Here is a 27559-nt window from a genome sequence, read left to right as displayed (position 1 = left end):
ACTGTGAGGTATTACACATGTGAGATAGCAGTAGTGGGTGTCTCTGATGCTGGCTGTGCTGTGGCTGATGTTACAGATGTATACACAGGACTATGGGGTATTACAGATGTGAGATAGCAGTAGTGGGTGTCTCTATGCTGGCTGAGCTGTGGCTGATGTTACAGATGTATACACAGGACTGTGAGGTATTACAGATATGAGATAGCAGTAGTGGGTGTCTATGCTGGCTGTGCTGTGGCTGATGTTACAGATGTTTACACAGGACTGTGAGGTATTACAGATGTGAGATAGCAGTAGTGGGTGTCTCTATGCTGGCTGAGCTGTGGCTGATGTTACAGATGTATACACAGGACTGTGAGGTATTACAGATGTATACACAGGACTGTGAGGTATTACAGATGTGAGATAGCAGTAGTGGGTGTCTCTATACTGGCTGTGCTGTGGCTGATGTTACTGATGTATACACAGGACTGTGAGGTATTACAGATGTATACACAGGACTGTGCGGTATTACAGATGTGAGATAGCAGTAGTGGGTGTCTCTATGCTGGCTGTGCTGTGGCTGATGTTACTGATGTATACACAGGACTGTGAGGTATTACAGATGTGAGAAAGCAGTAGTGGGTGTCTCTATGCTGGCTGTGCTGTGGCTGATGATACAGATGTATATACAGGACTGTGAGGTATTACAGATGTGAGATAGCAGTAGTGGGTGTCTCTATACTGGCTGTGCTGTGGCTGATGTTACAGATGTATACACAGGACTGTGAGGTATTACAGATGTGAGATAGCAGTGGTGGGTGTCTCTGTGCTGGCTGAGCTGTGGCTGATGTTACTGATGTATACACAGGACTGAGGTATTACAGATGTGAGATAGCAGTAGTGGGTCTCTATGGCTGAGCTGTGGCTGATGTTACAGATGTATACACAGGACTGTGAGGTATTACAGATGTGAGATAGCAGTAGTGGATGTCTCTATGCTGGCTGTGCTGTGGCTGATGTTACAGATGTATACACAGGACTGTGAGGTATTACAGATGTGAGATAGAAGTAGTGGGTGTCTCTATGCTGGCTGTGCTGTGGCTGATGTTACAGATGTATACACAGGACTGTGAGGTATTACAGATGTGAGATAGCAGTATTGAGTGTCTCTATGCTGGCTGAGCTGTGGCTGATGTTACAGATGTATACACAGGACTGAGGTATTACAGATGTGAGATAGCAGTAGTGGGTGTCTCTATGCTGGCTGAGCTGTGGCTGATGTTACAGATGTATACACAGGACTGTGAGGTATTACAGATGTGAGATAGCAGTAGTGGGTGTCTCTATGCTGGCTGTGCTGTGGCTGATGTTACTGATGTATACACAGGACTGTGAGGTATTACACATGTGAGATAGCAGTAGTGGGTGTCTCTATGCTGGCTGAGCTGTGGCTGATGTTACAGATGTATACACAGGACTATGGGGTATTACAGATGTGAGATAGCAGTAGTGGGTGTCTCTATGCTGGCTGTGCTGTGGCTGATGTTACAGATGTATACACAGGACTATGGGGTATTACAGATGTGAGATAGCAGTAGTGGGTGTCTCTATACTGGCTGAGCTGTGGCTGATGTTACAGATGTATACACAGGACTGTGAGGTATTACAGATGTGAGATAGTAGTAGTGGGTGTCTCTATGCTGGCTGTGCTGTGGCTGATGTTACAGATGTATACACAGGACTATGGGGTATTACAGATGTGAGATAGCAGTAGTGGGTGTCTCTATACTGGCTGAGCTGTGGCTGATGTTACAGATGTATACACAGGACTGTGAGGTATTACAGATGTATACACAGGACTGTGAGGTATTACAGATGTGAGATAGCAGTAGTGGGTGTCTCTATGCTGGCTGTGCTGTGGCTGATGTTACAGATGTATATACAGGACTGTGAGGTATTACAGATGTGAGATAGCAGTAGTGGGTGTCTCTATACTGGCTGTGCTGTGGCTGATGTTACAGATGTATACACAGGACTGTGAGGTATTACAGATGTGAGATAGCAGTAGTGGGTGTCTCTATGCTGGCTGTGCTATGGCTGATGTTACAGATGTATACACAGGACTGTGAGATATTACAGATGTGAGATAGCAGTAGTGGGTGTCTCTATGCTGGCTGAGCTGTGGCTGATGTTACAGATGTATACACAGGACTGTGAGGTATTACAGATGTGAGATAGCAGTAGTGGGTGTCTCTATACTGGCTGAGCTGTGGCTGATGTTACAGATGTATACACAGGACTGTGAGGTATTACAGATGTGAGATAGCAGTAGTGGGTGTCTCTATGCTGGCTGTGCTGTGGCTGATGTTACACATGTATACACAGGACTGTGAGGTATTACAGATGTGAGATAGCAGTAGTGGGTGTCTCTATGCTGGCTGAGCTGTGGCTGATGTTACTGATGTATACACAGGACTGTGAGGTATTACACATGTGAGATAGCAGTAGTGGGTGTCTCTATGCTGGCTGTGCTGTGGCTGATGTTACAGATGTATACACAGGACTGTGAGGTATTACAGATGTGAGATAGCAGTAGTGGGTGTCTCTATGCTGGCTGAGCTGTGGCTGATGTTACAGATGTATACACAGGACTGTGAGGTATTACAGATGTATACACAGGACTGTGAGGTATTACAGATGTGAGATAGCAGTAGTGGGTGTCTCTATACTGGCTGTGCTGTGGCTGATGTTACTGATGTATACACAGGACTGTGAGGTATTACAGATGTATACACAGGACTGTGAGGTATTACGGATGTGAGATAGCAGTAGTCGGTGTCTCTATGCTGGCTGTGCTGTGGCTGATGTTACAGATGTATACACAGGACTGTGAGGTATTACAGATGTGAGATAGCAGTAGTGGGTGTCTCTATGCTGGCTGAGCTGTGGCTGATGTTACAGATGTATACACAGGACTGTGAGGTATTACAGATGTATACACAGGACTGTGAGGTATTACAGATGTATACACAGGACTGTGAGGTATTACAGATGTGAGATAGCAGTAGTGGGTGTCTCTATGCTGGCTGTGCTGTGGCTAATGTTACAGATGTATACACAGGACTGTGAGGTATTACAGATGTGAGATAGCAGTAGTGGGTGTCTCTATGCTGGCTGTGCTGTGGCTGATGTTACAGATGTATACACAGGACTGTGAGGTATTACAGATGTGAGATAGCAGTAGTGGGTGTCTCTATGCTGGCTGTACTGTGGCTGATGTTACAGATGTATACACAGGACTGTGAGGTATTACAGATGTGAGATAGCAGTAGTGGGTGTCTCTATGCTGGCTGAGCTGTGGCTGATGTTACAGATGTATACACAGGACTGTGAGGTATTACAGATGTGAGATAGCAGTAGTGGGTGTCTCTATGCTGGCTGTGCTGTGGCTGATGTTACAGATGTATACACAGGACTGTGAGGTATTACAGATGTGAGATAACAGTAGTGGGTGTCTCTATGCTGGCTGTGCTGTGGCTAATGTTACAGATGTATACACAGGACTGTGAGGTATTACAGATGTATACACAGGACTGTGAGGTATTACAGATGTGAGATAGCAGTAGTGGGTGTCTCTATGCTGGCTGTGCTGTGGCTAATGTTACAGATGTATACACAGGACTGTGAGGTATTACAGATGTATACACAGGACTGTGAGGTGTTACAGATGTGAGATAGCAGTAGTTGGTGTCTCTATGCTGGCTGAGCTGTGGCTGATGTTATTGATGTATACACAGGACTGAGGTATTACAGATGTGAGAAAGCAGTAGTGGGTATCTCTATGCTGGCTGTGCTGTGGCTGATGTTACAGATGTATACACAGGACTGTGAGGTATTACAGATGTGAGATAGCAGTAGTGGGTGTCTCTATGCTGGCTGTGCTGTGGCTGATGTTACAGATGTATACACAGGACTATGGGGTATTACAGATGTGAGATAGCAGTAGTGGGTGTCTCTATGCTGGCTGTGCTGTGGCTGATGTTACAGATGTATACACAGGACTGCGAGGTATTACAGATGTGAGATAGCAGTAGTGGGTGTCTCTATGCTGGCTGTGCTGTGGCTGATGTTACAGATGTATACACAGGACTGTGAGGTATTACAGATGTGAGATAGCAGTAGTGGGTGTATCTATGCTGGCTGAGCTGTGGCTGATGTTACAGATGTATACACAGGACTGTGAGGTATTACAGATGTGAGGTAGCAGTAGTGGGTGTCTCTATGCTGGCTGTGCTGTGGCTGATGTTACAGATGTATACACAGGACTGTGAGGTATTACAGATGTGAGATAGCAGTAGTGGGTGTCTCTATGCTGGCTGTGCTGTGGCTGATGTTACAGATGTATACACAGGACTGAGGTATTACAGATGTGAGATAGCAGTAGTGGGTATCTCTATGCTGGCTGTGCTGTGGCTGATGTTACAGATGTATACACAGGACTGTGAGGTATTACAGATGTGAGATAGCAGTAGTGGGTATCTCTATGCTGGCTGTGCTGTGGCTGATGTTACAGATGTATACACAGGACTGAGGTATTACAGATGTGAGATAGCAGTAGTGGGTATCTCTATGCTGGCTGTGCTGTGGCTGATGTTACAGATGTATACACAGGACTGTGAGGTATTACAGATGTGAGATAGCAGTAGTGGGTGTCTCTATGCTGGCTGTGCTGTGGCTGATGTTACTGATGTATACACAGGACTGTGAGGTATTACAGATGTGAGATAGCAGTAGTGGGTGTCTCTATGCTGGCTGAGCTGTGGCTGATGTTACAGATGTATACACAGGACTGTGAGGTATTACAGATGTGAGATAGCAGTAGTGGGTGTCTCTATGCTGGCTGTGCTGTGGCTGATGTTACAGATGTATACACAGGACTGTGAGGTATTACAGATGTGAGATAGCAGTAGTGGGTGTCTCTATGCTGGCTGTGCTGTGGCTGATGTTACAGATGTATACACAGGACTGTGAGGTATTACAGATGTGAGATAGCAGTAGTGGGTGTCTCTATGCTGGCTGTGCTATGGCTGATGTTACAGATGTATACACAGGACTGTGAGATATTACAGATGTGAGATAGCAGTAGTGGGTGTCTCTATGCTGGCTGAGCTGTGGCTGATGTTACAGATGTATACACAGGACTGTGAGGTATTACAGATGTGAGATAGCAGTAGTGGGTGTCTCTATGCTGGCTGAGCTGTGGCTGATGTTACTGATGTATACACAGGACTGTGAGGTATTACACATGTGAGATAGCAGTAGTGGGTGTCTCTATGCTGGCTGAGCTGTGGCTGATGTTACTGATGTATACACAGGACTGTGAGGTATTACACATGTGAGATAGCAGTAGTGGGTGTCTCTATGCTGGCTGAGCTGTGGCTGATGTTACTGATGTATACACAGGACTGTGAGGTATTACAGATGTGATATAGCAGTAGTGGGTGTCTCTATGCTGGCTGTGCTGTGGCTGATGTTACAGATGTATACACAGGACTATGGGGTATTACAGATGTGAGATAGCAGTAGTGGGTGTCTCTATACTGGCTGAGCTGTGGCTGATGTTACAGATGTATACACAGGACTATGGGGTATTACAGATGTGAGATAGCAGTAGTGGGTGTCTCTATGCTGGCTGTGCTGTGGCTGATGTTACAGATGTATACACAGGACTATGGGGTATTACAGATGTGAGATAGCAGTAGTGGGTGTCTCTATACTGGCTGAGCTGTGGCTGATGTTACAGATGTATACACAGGACTGTGAGGTATTACAGATGTATACACAGGACTGTGAGGTATTACAGATGTGAGATAGCAGTAGTGGGTGTCTCTATGCTGGCTGTGCTGTGGCTGATTTTACAGATGTATACACAGGACTATGGGGTATTACAGATGTGAGATAGCAGTAGTGGGTGTCTCTATGCTGGCTGTGCTGTGGCTGATGTTACAGATGTATACACAGGACTATGGGGTATTACAGATGTGAGATAGCAGTAGTGGGTGTCTCTATACTGGCTGAGCTGTGGCTGATGTTACAGATGTATACACAGGACTGTGAGGTATTACAGATGTATACACAGGACTGTGAGGTATTACAGATGTGAGATAGCAGTAGTGGGTGTCTCTATGCTGGCTGTGCTGTGGCTGATTTTACAGATGTATACACAGGACTGTGAGGTATTACAGATGTATACACAGGACTGTGAGGTATTACAGATGTGAGATAGCAGTAGTGGGTGTCTCTATACTGGCTGTGCTGTGGCTGATGTTACAGATGTATACACAGGACTGTGAGGTATTACAGATGTGAGATAGCAGTAGTGGGTGTCTCTATGCTGGCTGAGCTGTGGCTGATGTTACTGATGTATACACAGGACTGTGAGGTATTACAGATGTATACACAGGACTGTGAGGTATTACAGATGTGAGATAGCAGTAGTGGGTGCCTCTATACTGGCTGTGCTGTGGCTGATGTTACTGATGTATACACAGGACTGTGAGGTATTACAGATGTATACACAGGACTGTGCGGTATTACAGATGTGAGATAGCAGTAGTGGGTGTCTCTATGCTGGCTGTGCTGTGGCTGATGTTACTGATGTATACACAGGACTGTGAGGTATTACAGATGTGAGAAAGCAGTAGTGGGTGTCTCTATGCTGGCTGTGCTGTGGCTGATGTTACAGATGTATATACAGGACTGTGAGGTATTACAGATGTGAGATAGCAGTAGTGGGTGTCTCTATGCTGGCTGTGCTGTGGCTGATGTTACTGATGTATACACAGGACTGTGAGGTATTACAGATGTGAGATAGCAGTAGTGGGTGTCTCTGTGCTGGCTGAGCTGTGGCTGATGTTACTGATGTATACACAGGACTGTGAGGTATTACAGATGTGAGATAGCAGTAGTGGGTCTCTATGGCTGAGCTGTGGCTGATGTTACAGATGTATACACAGGACTGTGAGGTATTACAGATGTGAGATAGAAGTAGTGGGTGTCTCTATGCTGGCTGTGCTGTGGCTGATGTTACAGATGTATACACAGGACTGTGAGGTATTACACATGTGAGATAGCAGTAGTGGGTGTCTCTATGCTGGCTGAGCTGTGGCTGATGTTACAGATGTATACACAGGACTGTGAGGTATTACAGATGTGAGATAGCAGTAGTGGGTGTCTCTATGCTGGCTGTGCTGTGGCTGATGTTACAGATGTATATACAGGACTGAGGTATTACAGATGTGAGATAGCAGTAGTCGGTGTCTCTATGCTGGCTGTGCTGTGGCTGATGTTACAGATGTATACACAGGACTGTGAGGTATTACGGATGTGAGATAGCAGTAGTCGGTGTCTCTATGCTGGCTGTGCTGTGGCTGATGTTACAGATGTATACACAGGACTGTGAGGTATTACAGATGTGAGATAGCAGTAGTGGGTGTCTCTATGCTGGCTGAGCTGTGGCTGATGTTACAGATGTATACACAGGACTGTGAGGTATTACAGATGTATACACAGGACTGTGAGGTATTACAGATGTATACACAGGACTGTGAGGTATTACAGATGTGAGATAGCAGTAGTGGGTGTCTCTATGCTGGCTGTGCTGTGGCTAATGTTACAGATGTATACACAGGACTGTGAGGTATTTCAGATGTATACACAGGACTGTGAGGTATTACAGATGTGAGATAGCAGTAGTGGGTGTCTCTATGCTGGCTGAGCTGTGGCAGATGTTACAGATGTATACACAGGACTGTGAGGTATTACAGATGTGAGATAGCAGTAGTGGGTGTCTCTATGCTGGCTGTACTGTGGCTGATGTTACAGATGTATACACAGGACTGTGAGGTATTACAGATGTGAGATAGCAGTAGTGGGTGTCTCTATGCTGGCTGAGCTGTGGCTGATGTTACAGATGTATACACAGGACTGTGAGGTATTACAGATGTGAGATAACAGTAGTGGGTGTCTCTATGCTGGCTGTGCTGTGGCTGATGTTACAGATGTATACACAGGACTGTGAGGTATTACAGATGTGAGATAACAGTAGTGGGTGTCTCTATGCTGGCTGTGCTGTGGCTGATGTTACAGATGTATACACAGGACTGTGAGGTATTACAGATGTATACACAGGACTGTGAGGTGTTACAGATGTGAGATAGCAGTAGTTGGTGTCTCTATGCTGGCTGAGCTGTGGCTGGTGTTATTGATGTATACACAGGACTGAGGTATTACAGATGTGAGAAAGCAGTAGTGGGTATCTCTATGCTGGCTGTGCTGTGGCTGATGTTACAGATGTATACACAGGACTGTGAGGTATTACAGATGTGAGATAGCAGTAGTGGGTGTCTCTATGCTGGCTGTGCTGTGGCTGATGTTACAGATGTATACACAGGACTATGGGGTATTACAGATGTGAGATAGCAGTAGTGGGTGTCTCTATGCTGGCTGTGCTGTGGCTGATGTTACAGATGTATACACAGGACTGTGAGGTATTACAGATGTGAGATAGCAGTAGTGGGTGTCTCTATGCTGGCTGTGCTGTGGCTGATGTTACAGATGTATACACAGGACTATGGGGTATTACAGATGTGAGATAGCAGTAGTGGGTGTCTCTATGCTGGCTGTGCTGTGGCTGATGTTACTGATGTATACACAGGACTGTGATGTATTACAGATGTGAGGTAGCAGTAGTGGGTGTCTCTATGCTGGCTGTGCTGTGGCTGATCTTACAGATGTATACACAGGACTGTGAGGTATTACAGATGTGAGATAGCAGTAGTGGCGTCTCTATGCTGGCTGAGCTATGGCTGATGTTACAGATGTATACACAGGACTGTGAGGTATTACAGATGTGAGATAGCAGTAGTGGGTGTCTCTATGCTGGCTGTGCTGTGGCTGATGTTACAGATGTATACACAGGACTGTGAGGTATTACAGATGTGAGAAAGCAGTAGTTGGTGCTCTATGCTGGCTGTGCTGTGGCTGATGTTACTGATGTATACACAGGACTGTGAGGTATTACAGATGTGAGATAGCAGTAGTGGGTGTCTCTATGCTGGCTGTGCTGTGGCTGATGTTACAGATGTATACACAGGACTGAGGTATTACAGATGTGAGATAGCAGTAGTGGGGTCTCTATGCTGGCTGAGCTGTGGCTGATGTTACAGATGTATACACAGGACTGTGAGGTATTACAGATGTGAGATAGCAGTAGTGGGTGTCTCTATGCTGGCTGTGCTGTGGCTGATGTTACTGATGTATACACAGGACTGTGAGGTATTACAGATGTGAGATAGCAGTAGTGAGTGACTCTATGCTGGCTGAGCTGTGGCTGATGTTACAGATGTATACACAGGACTGTGCGGTATTACAGATGTGAGATAGCTGTAGTGGGTGTCTCTATGCTGGCTGTGCTGTGGCTGATGTTACAGATGTATACACAGGACTGAGAGGTATTACAGATGTGAGATAGCTGTAGTGGGTGTCTCTATGCTGGCTGTGCTGTGGCTGATGTTACAGATGTATACACAGAACTGTGAGGTATTACAGATGTGAGATAGCAGTAGTGGGTGTCTCTATGCTGGCTGAGCTGTGGCTGATGTTACAGATGTATACACAGGACTGTGCGGTATTACAGATGTGAGGTAGCAGTAGTGGGTGTCTCTATGCTGGCTGAGCTGTGACTGATGTTACTGATGTATACACAGGACTGTGATGTATTACAGATGTGAGATAGCAGTAGTGGGTCTCTATGCTGGCTGTGCTGTGGCTGATGTTACAGATGTATACACAGGACTGTGAGGGATTACAGATGTGAGGTAGCAGTAGTGGGTCTCTATGCTGGCTGTGCTGTGGCTGATGTTACAGATGTATACACAGGACTGCGGTATTACAGATGTGAGGTAGCAGTAGTGGGTCTCTATGCTGGCTGTGCTGTGGCTGATGTTACAGATGTATACACAGGACTGTGAGGTATTACAGATGTGAGATAGCAGTAGTGGGTCTCTGTGCTGGCTGTGCTGTGGCTGATCTTACAGATGTATACACAGGACTGTGAGGTATTACAGATGTGAGATAGCAGTAGTGGGTGTCTCTATGCTGGCTGAGCTGTGGCTGATGTTACAGATGTATACACAGGACTGTGAGGTATTACAGATGTGAGATAGCAGTAGTGGGTGTCTCTATGCTGGCTGTGCTGTGGCTGATGTTACAGATGTATACACATGACTGTTAGGTATTACAGATGTGAGATAGCAGTAGTGGGTGTCTATGCTGGCTGAGCTGTGGCAGATGTTACAGATGTATACACAGGACTGTGCGGTATTACAGATGTGAGATAGCAGTAGTGGGTCTCTATGCTGGCTGTGCTGTGGCTGATGTTACAGATGTATACACAGGACTGTGAGGTATTACAGATGTGAGATAGCAGTAGTGGGTGTCTCTATGCTGGCTGAGCTGTGGCTGATGTTACAGATGTATACACAGGACTGTGAGGTATTACAGATGTGAGATAGTAGTAGTGGGTGTCTCTATGCTGGCTGTGCTGTGGCTGATGTTACAGATGTATACACAGGACTGTGAGGTATTACAGATGTGAGATAGCAGTAGTGGGTGTCTCTATGCTGGCTGAGCTGTGGCTGATGTTACAGATGTATACACAGGACTGTGATGTATTACAGATGTGAGATAGTAGTGGGTGTCTCTATGCTGGCTGAGCTGTGGCTGATGTTACTGATGTATACACAGGACTGTGAGGTATTACAGATGTGAGATAGCAGTAGTGGGTGTCTCTATGCTGGCTGAGCTGTGGCTGATGTTACTGATGTATACACAGGACTGAGGTATTACAGATGTGAGATAGCAGTAGTGGGCGGCTCTATGCTGGCTGAGCTGTGGCTGATGTTACAGATGTATACACAGGACTGTGAGGTATTACAGATGTGAGATAGCAGTAGTGGTGTCTCTATGCTGGCTGTGCTGTGGCTGATGTTACAGATGTATACACAGGACTGTGAGGTATTATGGATGTGAGATAGCAGTAGTGGGTGTCTCTATGCTGGCTGAGCTGTGGCTGATGTTACAGATGTATACACAGGACTATGAGGTATTACAGATGTGAGATAGCAGTAGTGGGTGTCTCTATGTTGGCTGAGCTGTGGCTGATGTTACAGATGTATACACAGGACTATGAGGTATTACAGATGTGAGATAACAGTAGTGGGCGGCTCTATGCTGGCTGAGCTGTGGCTGATGTTACAGATGTATACACAGGACTGTGAGGTATTACAGATGTGAGATAGCAGTAGTGGGTGTCTCTATCCTGGCTGAGCTGTGGCTGATGTTACAGATGTATACACAGGACTACGAGGTATTACAGATGTGAGATAACAGTAGTGGGCGGCTCTATGCTGGCTGAGCTGTGGCAGACATTAGCATATAAGCTGCTGGTCCACATTTTAATTATGCTCCTCTGAATATAGAGACAACACAGCAATGTTCTACATATACCCCATGTTCCCCCTCCCCTTATCAAATGCCTATTCCTTTATATGACAGAGTCAATCTTCTATTAGATTACTAAAAGAAAAAACAAACATATATATTAAACATACTGCATCTTTCTAGGATAATAATAAAGGAATTATTGACAATTGGTGCGAGAGGTGATATTACAATAGGAGTCAACACCCACTACCCGAAAGAGCATAAAAATATAATTGATGTAGATCACCGTCTGGCGCTCCCCCAATCACAAGTACACATAGGTGAGAGATGAAATAAACATTTATTTCTATATCCTCCTCTATCTTGGTTGCTGAGATCGGCATATAACAGTTGGAGGATAGAAAATCTCATTATAGATGCCATTAAAGAGTGCAAGAATTTCTATATGGCTATAGCTGGATGACCCATTATCACGTGGAGTCCGTATATCTATGGTGATTACTGTTATTATTTCATCTCTCACCTACGTGTACTTGTGATTGAGGTGGAGCTAGAGGGTGACCTACATCTTTCTAGGATAAGACATCTGGGTATGACGTCGGAAGGGTGCAGAGATAGGCATAATGTGCAGGCACAGACAGAGGGAAAATGAGATTAAGTGAAGAGATTACACTGGGCAGAGAGTGGAGAAAAGATCTGTGACACAAGTCCATTACCGTTCTCCGACGACCAGCTGGTGTCATCGCTAAAAACAGAATCCACCGAGGCAATGGTATTTTCATTCAGCTCCGACTGGAAACTTCCATCATCTAAATGACAAAGAGAAAAATTCTGTACAGGTGATCTACTCACATTACTCCTCAGAGAGAAGTCATTGGTGATCTACTCACACTACTCCTCAGAGAGAGGTCACTGGTGATCTACTCACATTACTCCTCAGAGAGAGGTCACTGGTGATCTACTCATTACTCCTCAGAGAGAGGTTACAGGTGATCTACTCACACTACTCAGAGAGAAGTCATTGGTGATCTACTCACACTACTCCTCAGAGAGAGGTCACTGGTGATCTGCTCACACTACTCCTCAGAGAGGTCACTGGTGATCTGCTCACACTACTCCTCAGAGAGAGGTCACTGGTGATCTGCTCACACTACTCCTCAGAGAGGTCACTGGTGATCTGCTCACACTACTCCTCAGAGAGAGGTCACTGGTGATCTGCTCACACTACTCCTCAGAGAGAGGTCACTGGTGATCTGCTCACACTACTCCTCAGAGAGAGGTCACTGGTGATCTGCTCACACTACTCCTCAGAGAGGTCACTGGTGATCTGCTCACACTACTCCTCAGAGAGGTCACTGGTGATCTGCTCACACTACTCCTCAGAGAGAGGTCACTGGTGATCTGCTCACACTACTCCTCAGAGAGAGGTCACTGGTGATCTGCTCACACTACTCCTCAGAGAGAGGTCACTGGTGATCTGCTCACACTACTCCTCAGAGAGAGGTCACTGGTGATCTGCTCACACTACTCCTCAGAGAGAGGTCACTGGTGATCTGCTCACACTACTCCTCAGAGAGGTCACTGGTGATCTGCTCACACTACTCCTCAGAGAGGTCACTGGTGATCTGCTCACACTACTCCTCAGAGAGAGGTCACTGGTGATCTGCTCACACTTCTCCTCAGAGAGGTCACTGGTGATCTGCTCACACTACTCCTCAGAGAGAGGTCACTGGTGATCTGCTCACACTACTGCTCAGAAAGAGGTCACTGGTGATCTGCTCACACTACTCCTCAGAGAGAGGTCACTGGTGATCTGCTCACACTACTCCTCAGAGATCAATGGTGATCTGTTCACACAACTCCTCAGAGAGTGATCACTGATCTACTCACACTACTCCTCAGAGAGAGGTCACTGGTGATCTGTTCACACTACTCCTCAGAGAGAGGTCACTGGTGATCTGCTCACACTACTCCTCAGAGAGGTCACTGGTGATCTGCTCACACTACTCCTCAGAGAGAGGTCACTGGTGATCTGCTCACACTACTCCTCAGAGAGAGGTCACTGGTGATCTGCTCACACTACTCCTCAGAGAGAGGTCACTGGTGATCTACTCACACTACTCCTCAGAGAGAGGTCACTGGTCATCTGTTCACACTACTCCTCCTCAGAGAGAGGTCACTGGTGATCTGCTCACACTACTCCTCAGAGAGAGGTCACTGGTGATCTGCTCACTCTACTCCTCAGAGAGAGGTCACTGGTGATCTGCTCACACTACTCCTCAGAGAGAGGTCACTGGTGATCTGCTCACACTACTCCTCAGAGAGAGGTCACTGGTGATCTGCTCACACTACTCCTCAGAGAGGTCACTGGTGATCTGTTTACACTACTCCTCAGAGAGAGGTCACTGGTGATCTGCTCACACTACTCCTCAGAGAGAGGTCACTGGTGATCTGCTCACACTACTCCTCAGAGAGAGGTCACTGGTGATCTGCTCACACTACTCCTCAGAGAGGTCACTGGTGATCTGTTTACACTACTCCTCAGAGAGAGGTCACTGGTGATTTGTTCACACTACTCCTCAGAGAGAGGTCACTGGTGATCTGTTCACACTACTCCTCAGAGAGAGGTCACTGGTGATCTGTTCACACTACTCTTCTAAACGCAAACCACAAATACCAGACAAAAAAGTAATAAAAAAACACGGATAATGACAGTAATGCCAGTCTCTTGGTAAAAGAATGTATTTCATGCAGCACAGACTATTTCTTTTAAATTGTGCCCATAAAGGGGCCTGGTAGAGCTCATCTTTGGTCCCTGTTTTTACTAAATTGCTTTCCAAATAAATTAATTTATATGATTTTTTTAGAATTTAATTTATACAGCGCCTGGATCACATTGCGTGGACTCCAGTCTGATTCCACCCTGCTCCAAGATTCGGTGTTAGGTCTTTATATACTTTGGACCAATAAATCACATTAAATAATCCAGGACACCAATCAGCCACGACTGCAGCCAAAGTTCCGGCACTTATGGCCACCGGTTGTGGGTCAGTGTTACAGAGCGGCCAGAACCCGTCACATTATACCACGAAATACATTGTTCAGCTACAAAATCCAGCCCTGACCCAATGAGCTTACAATCTCCGACGTTCTGCAGGACATTTGCTTCTCACCGTTACAGTAATGGTGTCTCTCCGATCTCTTGGCCAGAGCTTGGCCCACCGCAATGCTGTACATGGCTCTGGACGAGCTGCTGGAGTCCGCACATGGGATCTCCTCCATGAGCCTCATCAGACCACTCAGATGGACGTTTGTGGCCGCGGATCCTAGATGGATATACAGACAGTGTTATAGCAGAGACCCTATTAAAGTGAACACCTACCTGAAGTACTCCCTCACACAGCTGAACCTGGGGACCCTCGTATGTGAAATACTGACACCCCACCCCTGGTGACTGCTGCAATAAATACTGCCCAGACCTCAGCTTACAAGCAGAAGAACAGAGCTGGGTGATCACCTGGTGGCTCCGGGGTATCAGGGTGATGTGGCGGCTGTAACCACTGACTGGAGGCCGGCAGGCAGGGGCTCAAGCCCTTCTCCTCTTTTACAGTTATCAGCTTCCCTTCTGTGCTGCTGCCTGGACAGGTCAGAAAGAGTAACAACACCATCAGATAAATGCTCAGAGACCATCGGTGGCGGAATACACTGGCTGATGGCGCTCACTCTGCGTACAGGTCCGGCTGAGGTCCGGATCCGGGCCACAAATGGGAGGGTTGGGCCGACAGCTGGGGATCTTCCTTACGCAGTCCATCACACTCATCAAATGGGACTTTCCAATTGGCTGATCTGCAAAAATACCATTGTATACTTCACTACCATTGGTGGGCTTCTCTGCTGTACAATGGGATTATAATAACTACAAGGGGAAGGGGGGCTCCTATGCTCCGTAATAGGACTAGAATGACATAGGCTACAGAATGTAACCGGTGGAAGGGGACAATGGGCAATACGTAACTGAACCTAAGAGGCCGTACCAGTACATCTGTTGGTAGAACACATACCATCTGCGGGGGGTCTCTGCAGCTCCCCAAGTGGTCTCCACATGTCATAGCGGCTGGGGGAACAGCTGCTGGCAGCACGAGCAGAGGCTTCCATGGCCGGCCTCTTCGCTGCGCTCATTACACCGGGCAGGCGCGTCAGATCTGTAATACACAGAGAAGGCATCACTGTAACATGGAGTAGTCACATTGCGTGAGCTCCAGAAACACCCTCATCAAAGGGCAGAGGGAGGTGGAGGCTTTATTTCCTGCGCCTCAGTTGTCTGATGTCATAGCCAAAAGCCGCTCTCCCAGTCCATCACGGACATGGAGCAGTATTCTGCTTCTCCTCCATATCAGCAACCGGCGCTCTGTTATAGGGAAACAAAATGGCTGCCAAGGAGCCATACTTGTATTTGCTTATTATGTATGTGTCAGCATTAAGGAGCGTATAAACAGAAATAAATTGTACCAGCGAGGGAATGTGTCGTTTGGCCTCATACTCACCATAGATTTGTATAATCCATATATATATATATATATATATATATATATATATATATATACACAGTTGTAACATTAGATGCGCTAAGTGTTGCTAGTCACACATATTCTCATGCGCAGAGAACAATAAGCCTTGTACGCATTGCTCTGTACTGTAGGTCAGAAAGAAATCCCTTATTTTATTTTTTTTCAATAAATGTTATTGAATTTTTAAAAAAGAAAAACACAAATACAGTAACAAAATAAAGAAAACCACAATACTAATAATTGTAATGATCGCAATAAAACAACATAAATTAAAATAAAATAAGGGGAAAAATATACAAAAAACAAAAAAGGGAGGGGAGAGAGGGAAGGTACAGGTTGAGTCTCCCATTTCCAAAATGCTTGGGACCAGGGGTATTTTGGATAACGGAATATTCCGTATTTTGGAATATTTGCATACCATAATGAAATATCTTGGCAATGGGACCCAAATATACACACATAATGCGTTTATGTGTTATATACACCTTAGACACACAGCCTGCAGGTCATTTTATACAATATTTTCAATAATTTTGTGACTCAAGCAAAGTTTGTATACAGAAATCAAATTCATTTATGTTTCATAGACACAGCCTGAAGGTCATTTTATACAATATTTTTAATAATTTGTGCCATAGACAAAGTTTATGTACATTGAACCATCAAAAATCAAAGTTTCATTATCTCAGTCATGCCAAATAATTCCGTATTTAGGAATATTTGGATATGGGAGACTCAACCTGTACCACAATACACAAAAATAAACATAATGAGGGGAATTCAATTAGAGGTGAAAAGTCATATTCGCCTGTTTTTTTTTTGTGAAAAATTTGCCAAATTCAATTCCAGGACAATTTCGCCTAAGCGGAAACAAATCTCCAAAAAATATTCTCCAATTAATAGCTGGTGAAAAGAAATGCAAAATCTTTATTTTTGGATGCAAACGTGGGGAAACAACTCAGACCCCTTGGGACAGCCCCCCCAAGGACAAATCTGCAAAAAAACAACAACCTAAGAACACCCCAAAAAAGACATGTCATTTTTGGGGTGAAAATTTAAAAAGTGGGGGGATAAACATTAAAAGTTTCGAAATAGACTTCTTGGGGGTCCCCAAAGGTGGGTCTGTGTTTTTGGGATTGCAAGTGCATGCAGCAGGTGGATTTTTCACGTTTTTAAAAAGTTCCTTTAGAGACATAAAAACATGCTAGCGCCCATTTTCAAGTACCCCAAACGTGACAGGACTACTTATTTTCACCAGAAAATACAGCTTTATGCCATTCTTCACCACTTTTACCTAGACGCTAATAGCCAGCAATTTACACAGCTTAAGTACCCAAAATAGCTTTATTAGGGCTATTAGTACAAATCTATAGTGATTCCCTATGTTATTAGGGCTATTAGTACACATCTATAGTGATTCCCTATGTTATTAGGACCATTAGTACACATCTATAGTGATTCCTTATGTTATTAGGTTTATTAGTACACATCTATAGTGATTCCCTATGTTATTAGGGCTATTAGTACACATAGTGATTCCCTATGTTATTAGGGCTATTAGTACACATCTATAGTCATTCCCTATGTTATTAGGGCTATTAGTACACATCTATAGTGATTCCCTATGTTATTAGGGCTATTAGTACACATCTATAGTGATTCCCTATGTTATTAGGGCTATTAGTACACATCTATAGTGATTCCCTATGTTATTAGGGCTATTAGTACACATCTATAGTGATTCCCTATGTTATTAGGGCTATTAGTACACATCTATAGTGATTCCCTATGTTATTAGGGCTATTAGTACACATCTATAGTGATTCCCTATGTTATTAGGGCTATTAGTACACATCTATAGTGATTCCCTATGTTATTAGGGCTATTAGTACACATCTATAGTGATTCCCTATGTTATTAGGGCTACTAGTACACATCTATAGTGATTCCCTATGTTATTAGGGCTACTAGTACACATCTATAGTGATTCCCTATGTTATTAGGGCTATTAGTACACATCTATAGTGATTCCCTATGTTATTAGGGCTATTAGTACACATCTATAGTGACTCCCTATGTTAGTGCATCCTTTTCTGGGGTGCAGACTGATTTCCCCAATTCTTTCAGTACGTTTCACCCGTTTCAAAACTTCGCCTCTAATTGAATATGTCTCTATATCGTAGTCAAAACAAGAAAAAGTAGAAATTCGTTAATATAATAATCAGACGGATAACAATAAATAAGATAATACCAAAATCAGAATAAAGACTAATAATATAAATAATTCCTCATACGGAGGGCATATCCCTAAGCAGAAGGTCCACACCCTCACCATCAGTTACATATTCATGCCACATAAACCATAGCATCATCGGTGAAGAAGCAACATCTGCTGTTTCCATTAGAAAAGTAAATTGTACCTAATTAGGGATAATCTTATGGATAGTAGGAAGAGTAGAGGATTTCCATAATTGTGCTATTGCTGTCTTAGCTGCTATTAAATTATGACCCACTATATAACAGTCACTTTTGGACATACATAAAGGGTTAATGTATAGTAGTGCCAGAGAACGGGATGGCTGTATACTCACTTTCAAAACCTTGGAAATCAAATCAAATAAATCTTACCATAGAGCCTGGAGATGGGAACAGCTCCAGAAAATATGGAATACGCCTCCAACATTCACATTGCATCTCCAGCAACATTATGACTGCCCAGGCCATATTACGTGTAGTCTGGCTGGGGTGAAGTATAACCTATGGAGTATTTTATATCGTAACTCCAAATGGTTATAACATTTGGACAGTTTGTGGGCTGTGGTGTCAATAGATTCCCATTGCTGGGGAGTATAGGCCTTCCTGAAGATCTGACTCCCACTGAGCTTGGGACTTGGGACATCATTCAGAGCCGCTCGCAAAATGCGAGCGCTCGCTCTGAATGAGGGCGGCTGCTTTTCTTTTGAAAGGTGGCCTCCTGGGCGCTCGCTAAGCTGTGGGTGGCAAGTGACTAGGTGATGTTCGCGATGGTCTCGACCATCGCGACCATTAGGGCTTGCGACAAGACCCTTTCAAGGGTCTCGTGTACAGCAAGCCCCAGGCAGCTTCCTGCTCTAGCAGAGCAGGAAGCTCCCTAATGACATCACTAGTGATGTCAGTAGGGCCGCCTACAAACGGCCAGCGTTTGTCTGGCCACCCCCCCCCAACGCCTACAACACGGGGCGAGCTGTCGATCAACATCGACAGCCGCCCCTTTTGTAGCGAGCCCCGGAGTGAGAGAATTTCTTGCTCGCTCCAGGGCTTGCGGGTGCGCAGTGCCCCACCATTGACCCGCTTGCGAGCGGGTCTGAATGAGGCCCTTGGTTTTGACTGGAGGTCTAGCCTCAAAACACATGGAATACCAAAAACCAATAGAACCCATAGAGTTACCTCTTGTCAATTTAGCCAAAATAACTGCCAAGGGTAATTCCAAGGAACTGCACACTTTAGTGGTACTAACCACCCAATGCTGAATTGGGAGAGAAGTCAATAATTCTCCCGGCGGCAGCTGAAATTGGGATTGTATTTCAGAAAATGGGCTGAGCGAGGAAGAACTCGAGATGTCTGCGATGGATTGTATCCCTCAGGAACGCCAAAGCGTTACTGGTAAATCAGGTATTAAACGGGCTATAGCTGCTAAGGATAAAGTTTTAGCTGGTAGTTAAATACGTTTAGGCTGAAGTACCATATCATCCCAACTTTTAAGAGAGTCAATAATAGCTCTAGGGATATATTTTAGTACGGGGCGCATTTGTTTGAGTGTCCAAATTAAATCCACCAAAGGGTAGTCATCTAATAATGCCCTTTCTAAGTCAACCCAAGGTTTAGTGTTGGGGGGAAGAAACCAATCACTAATTTGTGATACTAAGCATGCTGACTGATACAAAACTAAGTCTGGAATTTGCAGCCACCCCTGATTCCTAAGTTTAGTCAAGCGCTGGTAAGCTAGTCGTGGTGTTTTACCCTCCCAGATGTAAGACACTATTAATTTACGGGCCTTAATTAGGTAATGTTTGTTTCGGGACCGAAAAATGAATGGTGCGGAATAGGTACATTAACTTTGGCAAAATCATCATTTTGAATGCCGCAAGACGACCCAGCCAGGAAACCTCAAAACCCGACCAATTATGTAACAGTTCCGCTATATATGTTTAAGACTTGGATCAAAATTTATCTGAGCAAAGTCGTCTAGTCGATTTGGTATATTAATACTGAGATAGAGGAGATAGTTCGTTTTCCAGTTGAATCTGTATTGGGCTTGTAAACGAGACAAAACAAGATGAGATATGTTGGTGGCGTTGAGTTTATGTAGAGAAGCTGCACTGTATTTGTCTAGTAATCCATGAAGTTTGGGCAATGAAGAAACCGGGCTGGTAACAAACAATAGAACATCGTCTGCAAACAGACATAATTTGTGAGAAGTTGAGCCAACTTTCACCCCAGGAAATGATGGGGAATTTCTAATTGCTGATGCTAATGGTCCGATAGCGAATATATACATAAGTGGAGATAGGGGACAACCCCGTCTTGTACCATTCCTAGTGTTAAACGGGGATGATAAAAAGCCGTTGCTAAACACCCTAGCTGTGGGGTTGCTGTAAAAGCGCCTTAACAGACTGCAATATAGCGCCCTAAAAACCAAAATGCATTATTCATAGAGAAACTGCCAATGGAGGCGATCAAACGCCTTCTCAGCGTCTAGGGAAAGAAGAATGAACGCCTTGCGCCGCCTCAACATCAGCTCTGCTAAATCAAACACTCTGCGTGTGTTGTCCGATGCTTGTCTGCCGTCGACGAAACCCACCTGGTCCGGATGGATCAAATGAGGAATTAAAGAGGCCAAACGTGTGGCTAACATTTTGGCATAAATTTTAATATCGGAGTGGAGTAGGGTTTTGGGCCGAAATTAGGAAATAGGAGGTTTTCCTGGTTTAGGTAAGATAATAATTTGAGCTTCCAGCATCTCTGCTGGAAAACTGACCTGACCCGAAGCAAAATTATATAAAGAAGTATGAAGGAGATAGAATTCGCAAAATGTTTATAGAATGAATTAGTAAACCCGTCCGGACCAGGGGACTTCCCCCTTAGGCAGTGCCTTAATAACAATCAGAGTTTCTTGGTCAGTTCAGGGAGCGTTTAAAGCTACTAAAGCCTCCTCTCCTAACTGAGGAATAATAATATCATGTAGAATAGAAGAAATAGAGGCGCTAGATGGTTGTGTTGTAGTACTGTCAGTATGAAGATTGTATAGTCCAGCATAGTATTCAGAAAAGGCGTTGGCGATCTCAGCGGGATTAAGCAATTTCTTATTATTGGGTGTGATAAGATATTTAATCCTATTTCTGGCCTGACGTTTACTCAATTTACGTGCTAAGAAAGCCAAAAACAGCTTCTGAAGCTGGTTTCGAATAGAAGCCAGCTCCCTTTTAAGGAGGTGAATCGGACGGGCTCTATTTAAAGATTCAACCTGTGCTAAGCGCAATTCCAGTTCAGATTGACTGAGCAAATATTGTCTCAAGTCGAGAACTAGTTTGAATGGCCACTCCACGAAGAACAGCTTTGAGCGCACACCAGTATGTTGGGATGGAAGTGTCTTGTGGCTCATTAGTTGACCAATACGATTCCAAGGCTTCCGCTAAAGGTTTAGCAACTTCTGGGGAAGATAGTAAATGCTCGGGTAAGCGCCATGGTCTAGGTTGAATTCTAGTATTATGTCTATCCCAAGTCCACGTTATCGAAGCATGGTCAGACCAGACAATAGGTATGATTTTAGATTGGCGAGTGTGTTGGAGCGAATGTTTATCTAGTAAAATCAGATCAATACGCGAGTATGTATTGTGTACATGTGAGAAAAACGTCCAGTCTTTCACAGAAGGAGAACAGACTCACCACACGTCATATAAGTCAAATTCTGCCATGAGCGTCTGCAGTAAAGTTGATGTATCAGTGTTACCGCTACTTACTCCAGAATCATGAGATGATGACTTATCTAACCGAATATCAGGGACTAAATTAAAATCACCCATTATAATCGTGTGACCACATCTGATCTGGTGGACAGCCTCAAACACTCGTCTAAGAAATGGAATTTGGCGTGTATTAGGGGCGTAAAGAGAGACTAATGTGACCTCTTTGCCATCCAACTGGCCTACTAATATCAAATAGCGACCATTCTTGTCTTCCAACTTATTAGTTAGAGTGAAGGACACTGATTTATGAAATAACAATGCCACACCATTCCTTTTAAGTGGACCATTAGCATAGTATGCAACACTATGTGTCGCATCCTTCAATAACTGCGGGGCTAAAGATGAAAAATGGGACTCTTGTAATGCTACAACTTTAGCTCTATGTCTATGGAAGGTGGACAAAGCTAGCCTACGTTTGTTAGGGGAGTTTAGACCTTGAACATTTAAGGAAAAAAATTGAACCATAATCTATGTTCTATAAACGAGGCCATCAAATTCGACGTGAATACCCAGAGTATCTAGCGAAAGCATAGTAAAGTGGACAAAAAGAGAGACACAAGGGAGAACAATAAAATTATAAATAATAAAAAGGGGAAAACATTGGGGAAACTGAGATAGCCTAAAAAATGAGGGCTACAATGTTTGCCGTGGGGGTAGAAAACGGCAAAACCAAAAACATGGTGGAACGTGGCCTGTGACAAAGGCCACCCATGCAGCAGATCAATAACAAAATACAAACATAAGTGAACGACATATATATATATATATGGAAGTATAACGAAATCATTACACACAGTAAGGCATAGTGCGTATTAACTATTCAGACCTCTTTAGGGGTCAAAAACGTACAATAGCCGTTTCCAGAAACTAACACAAAGTCATACACTCAGAAAACAGAATAAACGTGGAGTCGCTAAACCCGCAAAACTACAAAAGTGCTGATATTACAGGAAACTTCTAAATCTGAATCGCACAAGATAGCATTAAACATAGATAGTGAACATTAAACATAGGTAGGGAAATGAAAATGTACCAGAGAGGGGCCCCAGAATTAAGACTATCACAACTGTAAGGGAAAAATAACTCTTATAAATTCCCTCTCCTCATTTCTTAATAGTAAAGAAGACCCTTAAACTAGCACGTTATGCATATAAGCAAATGGTTACTACAAAGTATAGCGCAATCAGGCGGGAGAGCACAAGGTAAAACATAAGAGATAATTATCACATGCAAAATCTCTGGTTATATAGAAGAAACATCACTGAAATGAACACAACATGATCAACACAGTAGCTGTATGTGTGGAGTATTCTCACGTGGCTTCAGACCAGTCCTGGGTTACTTGACCGCTGGAACCGGCAGCTCGAGTAGGGACTGTAAAGTCCCATTCCACCAAAAGCTTAACTCCGACTTCTACAGTGGAAATAACATGAGGAGGACCCGTAGCTAACCAGGAGCTTCACGGGGAACCCCCGGCGATATGTGATGTCACTGTCCCTTAGAGCTGTGGCAATGGACTGGAAAGTACGCCTTTTAGACAGAGTAGCAGCAGACAGGTCCGGATAGATTTGAAGACCCCCTAGGGTGTCAGCGCCTTCCGCCTGACCCGTCATTGCTCCCCAGCCTCGGAGACCCAGTCCGCAATATAAAAAAGGGGCGTCTCTTGTTTAGGTGAGCCTTCTGCAGCCACCAGGCCAGACGTACCTCCGGGGAAAGCACTATTGTCTGTGTCTTTATCCGATGGGGCAACCCAGTCCATCTGGAGAGGATAAATTTCTGCAGAGGTCTGGAGTAAAACTGAGTATACACCACCATATCAAACATCGAACCCAGTAACCTCATTGCCGAGTGAATAGACACTCGGCGACTCTGCAGGCAACTGCGTACCTTTGCCTGTAATGCAGAGATCATTCCTCTGTCACAAAGATCCTCTTATGTTGGGACTCCAACAGGGCTCCGAAATGGAGCACCCTCTGTGAGGGAACCAGGGATAACTTCTTCCAGATTATCAGCCAGCCGTGATTCTGCAACACAGATATTGTCAGTTGCAGATGGCACTGAAGCATCTCTGGAGACCCTGCCAAAAACAGGAGCTCGTCCAGATAGGATAACAAGCGAACCCCCTGCATACGCAGGTGGGCTGCCATGACCACCATGACTTTGGTAAACACTCGAGGCGCTGTGACCAGACCAAAGGGCAGTGCCTGAAACTGGAAATGTTGATCGACCACTGCACACCTGAGGAAACGCTGGTGTGCTGATGGGGATATGCAAGTAAGTATCCTGAATTAGTAAGCGACACCATAAAATCCCCAGGCTCCATTGCCAAAATGATGGAATGGAGGAACCCTCAAGGACTTGTTGAGGGACTTGAGGTTGAGGATGGGCCGGTAAGACCCATTGGGTTTCTTTAACAGAATGAGATTGTAGTAATACCCCGCTCCCCTCTGGGGCAACGGAACAGGCACTGTAACTCCAGCCTGGATCATAGAGTGCAACACTTTCCGGAATTCCAGGGCTTTGTTTTGATCTGACTGAAGGCCTGTGGTGAAATACCGGCTGGGAGGCCTTCGCCGGAAGGAGAGGGCGTACCCCACGAGAGACCACTTCTCTTACCCAAGGGCCCGTGGTAGTCAGACACTAGCACTGGGGGAACTGAAGAAGTTGGCCTCCGACTCTGGGGTCCCCCAAGGGGAGGCCCGTCCCTTCAGGCTGAAGGCTTATCGTCCGACTTGGGAGTAGGACGTCTTGTACTCTAAGCCTGCTTCTTTGGCTTGGCAGATTTCTTGGCCCCTGATTGTCTCAGAAAGGACTGTATTTTGGATTTACCCTGGACCCTATAGGGCCGAAAGGACAAAGCCCCAGACCCTGATGGGACTATAGCCGATGGCAGACACGCAGATTTAGCTGCTGCCAGCGTGGCCACAATTTGGTCCAGATCAGGGCCAAACAGGACCTGTCCATTAAAAGGCAAGCATTCCAAACCCTTTTTGGAATCAACATCCGCTTTCCAAGAGCGCAACCACAGGAAGCGGCGAGCCGCTACTGCTGCCGAGGAGATTCTTGAAGTGAGGAGACCTATATCTAAGGCTGCCTCATTAATGTACGTGGCTGAGTCTCTGAGATTGCCCACTAACTCCACCTGCTCAGCTGAAGAGTTAGTGTCCAGAGACGCCTCCAGATTATCGGGCCAGCACGCCATGGCTCTATCCATACTAATACATTGTAGTGTTCCCGCTAGGCTGTTTTAGCGGGGCGCGGCGCCCTGCCCTCTTTCTGGAAGGCAAAAAGCGCCCTGCCCCCCAGAAGGAGGGCAAAAAGCGTCCTGCCCTAACAGCCTGCGGGAACCGTCTTCACCCGCGGGTCGCAGTGTCCCGCGGGTGAAGAAATGTGCGGTGACCCGGTCACCGCCGGAGAATAGACGCCGGACGCATGCGCCCGGCATCTATTCTCCCTGTCTGCAGGGCTTGGGGGCTGCCCGGCGTGTCCGTAAGTGCCGGGCACGCCCCCAAGAGTGACGATAAGGGGACGCGTCTTGTAGACACGCCCCCTTTTCGATGACCACGCCCCCTTCTCGGTCACGCGCGCGCACGGACATGCCCTCTCTAGCTCCGGCGCCCTGCCTCCCGCCGGAGCTAGAGGGAACACTACTGATACATTGTATATTGTAGTCACATTACTATCCATACTGATACATTGTATATTGTATAGCCACATTACTATCCATACTGATACATTGTATATTGTATAGCCACATTACTATCCATACTGATACATTGTATATTGTAGTCACATTACTATCCATACTGATACATTGTATATTGTATAGTCACATTACTATCCATACTGATACATTGTATATTGTATAGTCACATTACTATCCATACTGATAACAAGAGATATGGTAAGAACTTACCTTTGTTATCTCTGTTTCTACGAAGTCCATAGGGTCCACAGGGTTGACCTTGGGATATAGTTGAATCTGGATCCACGGGCACCACGCAGTTAAAGCTTTCACTGCTCCCGGGATGCACTTGGGTCCGTCCTCCTCTATACGCCGCTCCCGAGCCACAGGCACCTCAGTTGGTAAGCAGCCAAGGCCGGAGGAGGAGACGAAACAGAGAGAAGGAAGACTGTATTTTGGACTTACCCTGGACCCTATAGGGCCAAAAGGACAAAGCCCCAGACCCTGATGGGACTGTAGCCGATGGCAGACACGCAGATTTAGCTGCTGCCAGCGTGGCCACAATTTGGTCCAGATCAGGGCCAAACAGGACCTGTCCATTAAAAGGCAAGCATTCCAAACCCTTTTTGGAATCAACATCCGCTATCCAAGAGCGCAACACAAGAAACCATACTCACAGAAATGGGAGACGGAAAACCGGTGACCAGCCATACAGCCCATTTGAAGCCAGGTGCGTCAGGGCGGGCGCCCTGTGCACCCTATGGACTTCGTAGAAACAGAGATAACAAAGGTAAGTTCTTACCATATCTCTTGTTTTCTACTTCAGGGTCCATAGGGTTGACCTTGGGGATGTCCCAAAGCAGTTCAACTAAGGGCGGGGACGCTCCTGAGCAGAAAGGAGAATCCTGCGCCCGAAGGATGCATCCTGAGAGGCACAGGTGTCAAACGCATTAAAACCTCAAAAATGTCTGAATTGAAGACCAAGTGGCTGCCTTGCACAGCTGAACAGCGGAGGCACCACGTCTAGCAGCCCAAGAAGGACCCACAGACCGAGTGGAATGAGCCTTAACAGAGGCTGGAACAGGTAAACTTTCCTGTATATAAGCCTCCCTAATAACAGAACAAAGTCAACGTTTGTTTGTTGGCAGGCCAACCCCTCTTATGAAAACCAAAGAGGACAAACAAGGAATCGGACTTTCTTACAGAAGCCGTCCGATCAACATAAACTCTTAGAGCACGGACAACGTCCAACGAAGCCTCGCCAGCTGTAAGATCAGGAGATTGAAAAGCTGGTACCACAAGTTCCTGATTGATGTGGAACTTAGAGACTACTTTAGGCAAAAACTCAAGAAGAGTACGAAGCACAGCCCTGTCCTGGTGAAAAATTAGGAAGGGGGGACTACAGGAAAGTGCCCCCAACTCGGATACCCTCCTGGCCGAAGCAATTGCCAGGAGAAAAACAGTTTTCAGTGTTAACCACTTGAGGTCAACGGACTCAAGAGGCTCAAAGGGAGGTCCCTGCAGGACCCTGAAGAACCACCGCCAAGTCCCATGGAGCCACTGGAGGCACAAAGGGAGGTTGAATTCTAAGAACACCTTGGAAAAAGGTGCGAACATCAGGCAGTGTAGCGATTCGACTTTTGAACCATACAGACAGAGCCGATACATGAACCTTCAGGGAAGCAAGACTTAAGCCCAGGTCAAGACCTGACTGCAGAAATGCCAAAATCCTAGAAACCCTGTACACCTGAGGATCAAAGTTTCTGGACTCACACCACTGAATGTAAGTGTGCCACACTCTGTGGAAAATTCGT

General features: G+C 45.4%; 1 protein-coding gene across 11 annotated transcripts in view; it reads right to left on the bottom strand.

The window, feature by feature from the left end:
* Positions 1-27559, bottom strand: part of LOC148451010 (uncharacterized) — a 130604-nt gene that overhangs the window by 40712 nt on the left and 62333 nt on the right. For 10 of the 11 annotated variants that reach the window (XM_088462382.1, XM_088462385.1, XM_088462387.1 and 7 more), the window contains 5 exons: positions 15549-15689; positions 15211-15333; positions 15005-15124; positions 14661-14813; positions 12204-12296 (listed from right to left, as the gene is read on the bottom strand). In XM_088462382.1, coding sequence (XP_088318508.1) covers positions 12204-12296; positions 14661-14813; positions 15005-15124; positions 15211-15333; positions 15549-15689 — 630 coding nt within the window. The remainder of the gene's footprint in view (positions 1-12203; positions 12297-14660; positions 14814-15004; positions 15125-15210; positions 15334-15548; positions 15690-27559) is intronic. The other variant, XM_088462384.1, reaches the window with a different exon arrangement.

This window comes from Taudactylus pleione, unplaced genomic scaffold (genome assembly GCF_031769625.1).
Source record: "Taudactylus pleione unplaced genomic scaffold, aTauple2 ptg001222l, whole genome shotgun sequence".
Lineage (NCBI taxonomy): Eukaryota > Metazoa > Chordata > Amphibia > Anura > Myobatrachidae > Taudactylus > Taudactylus pleione.
This window is presented reverse-complemented; position numbering and strand designations above follow the sequence as displayed.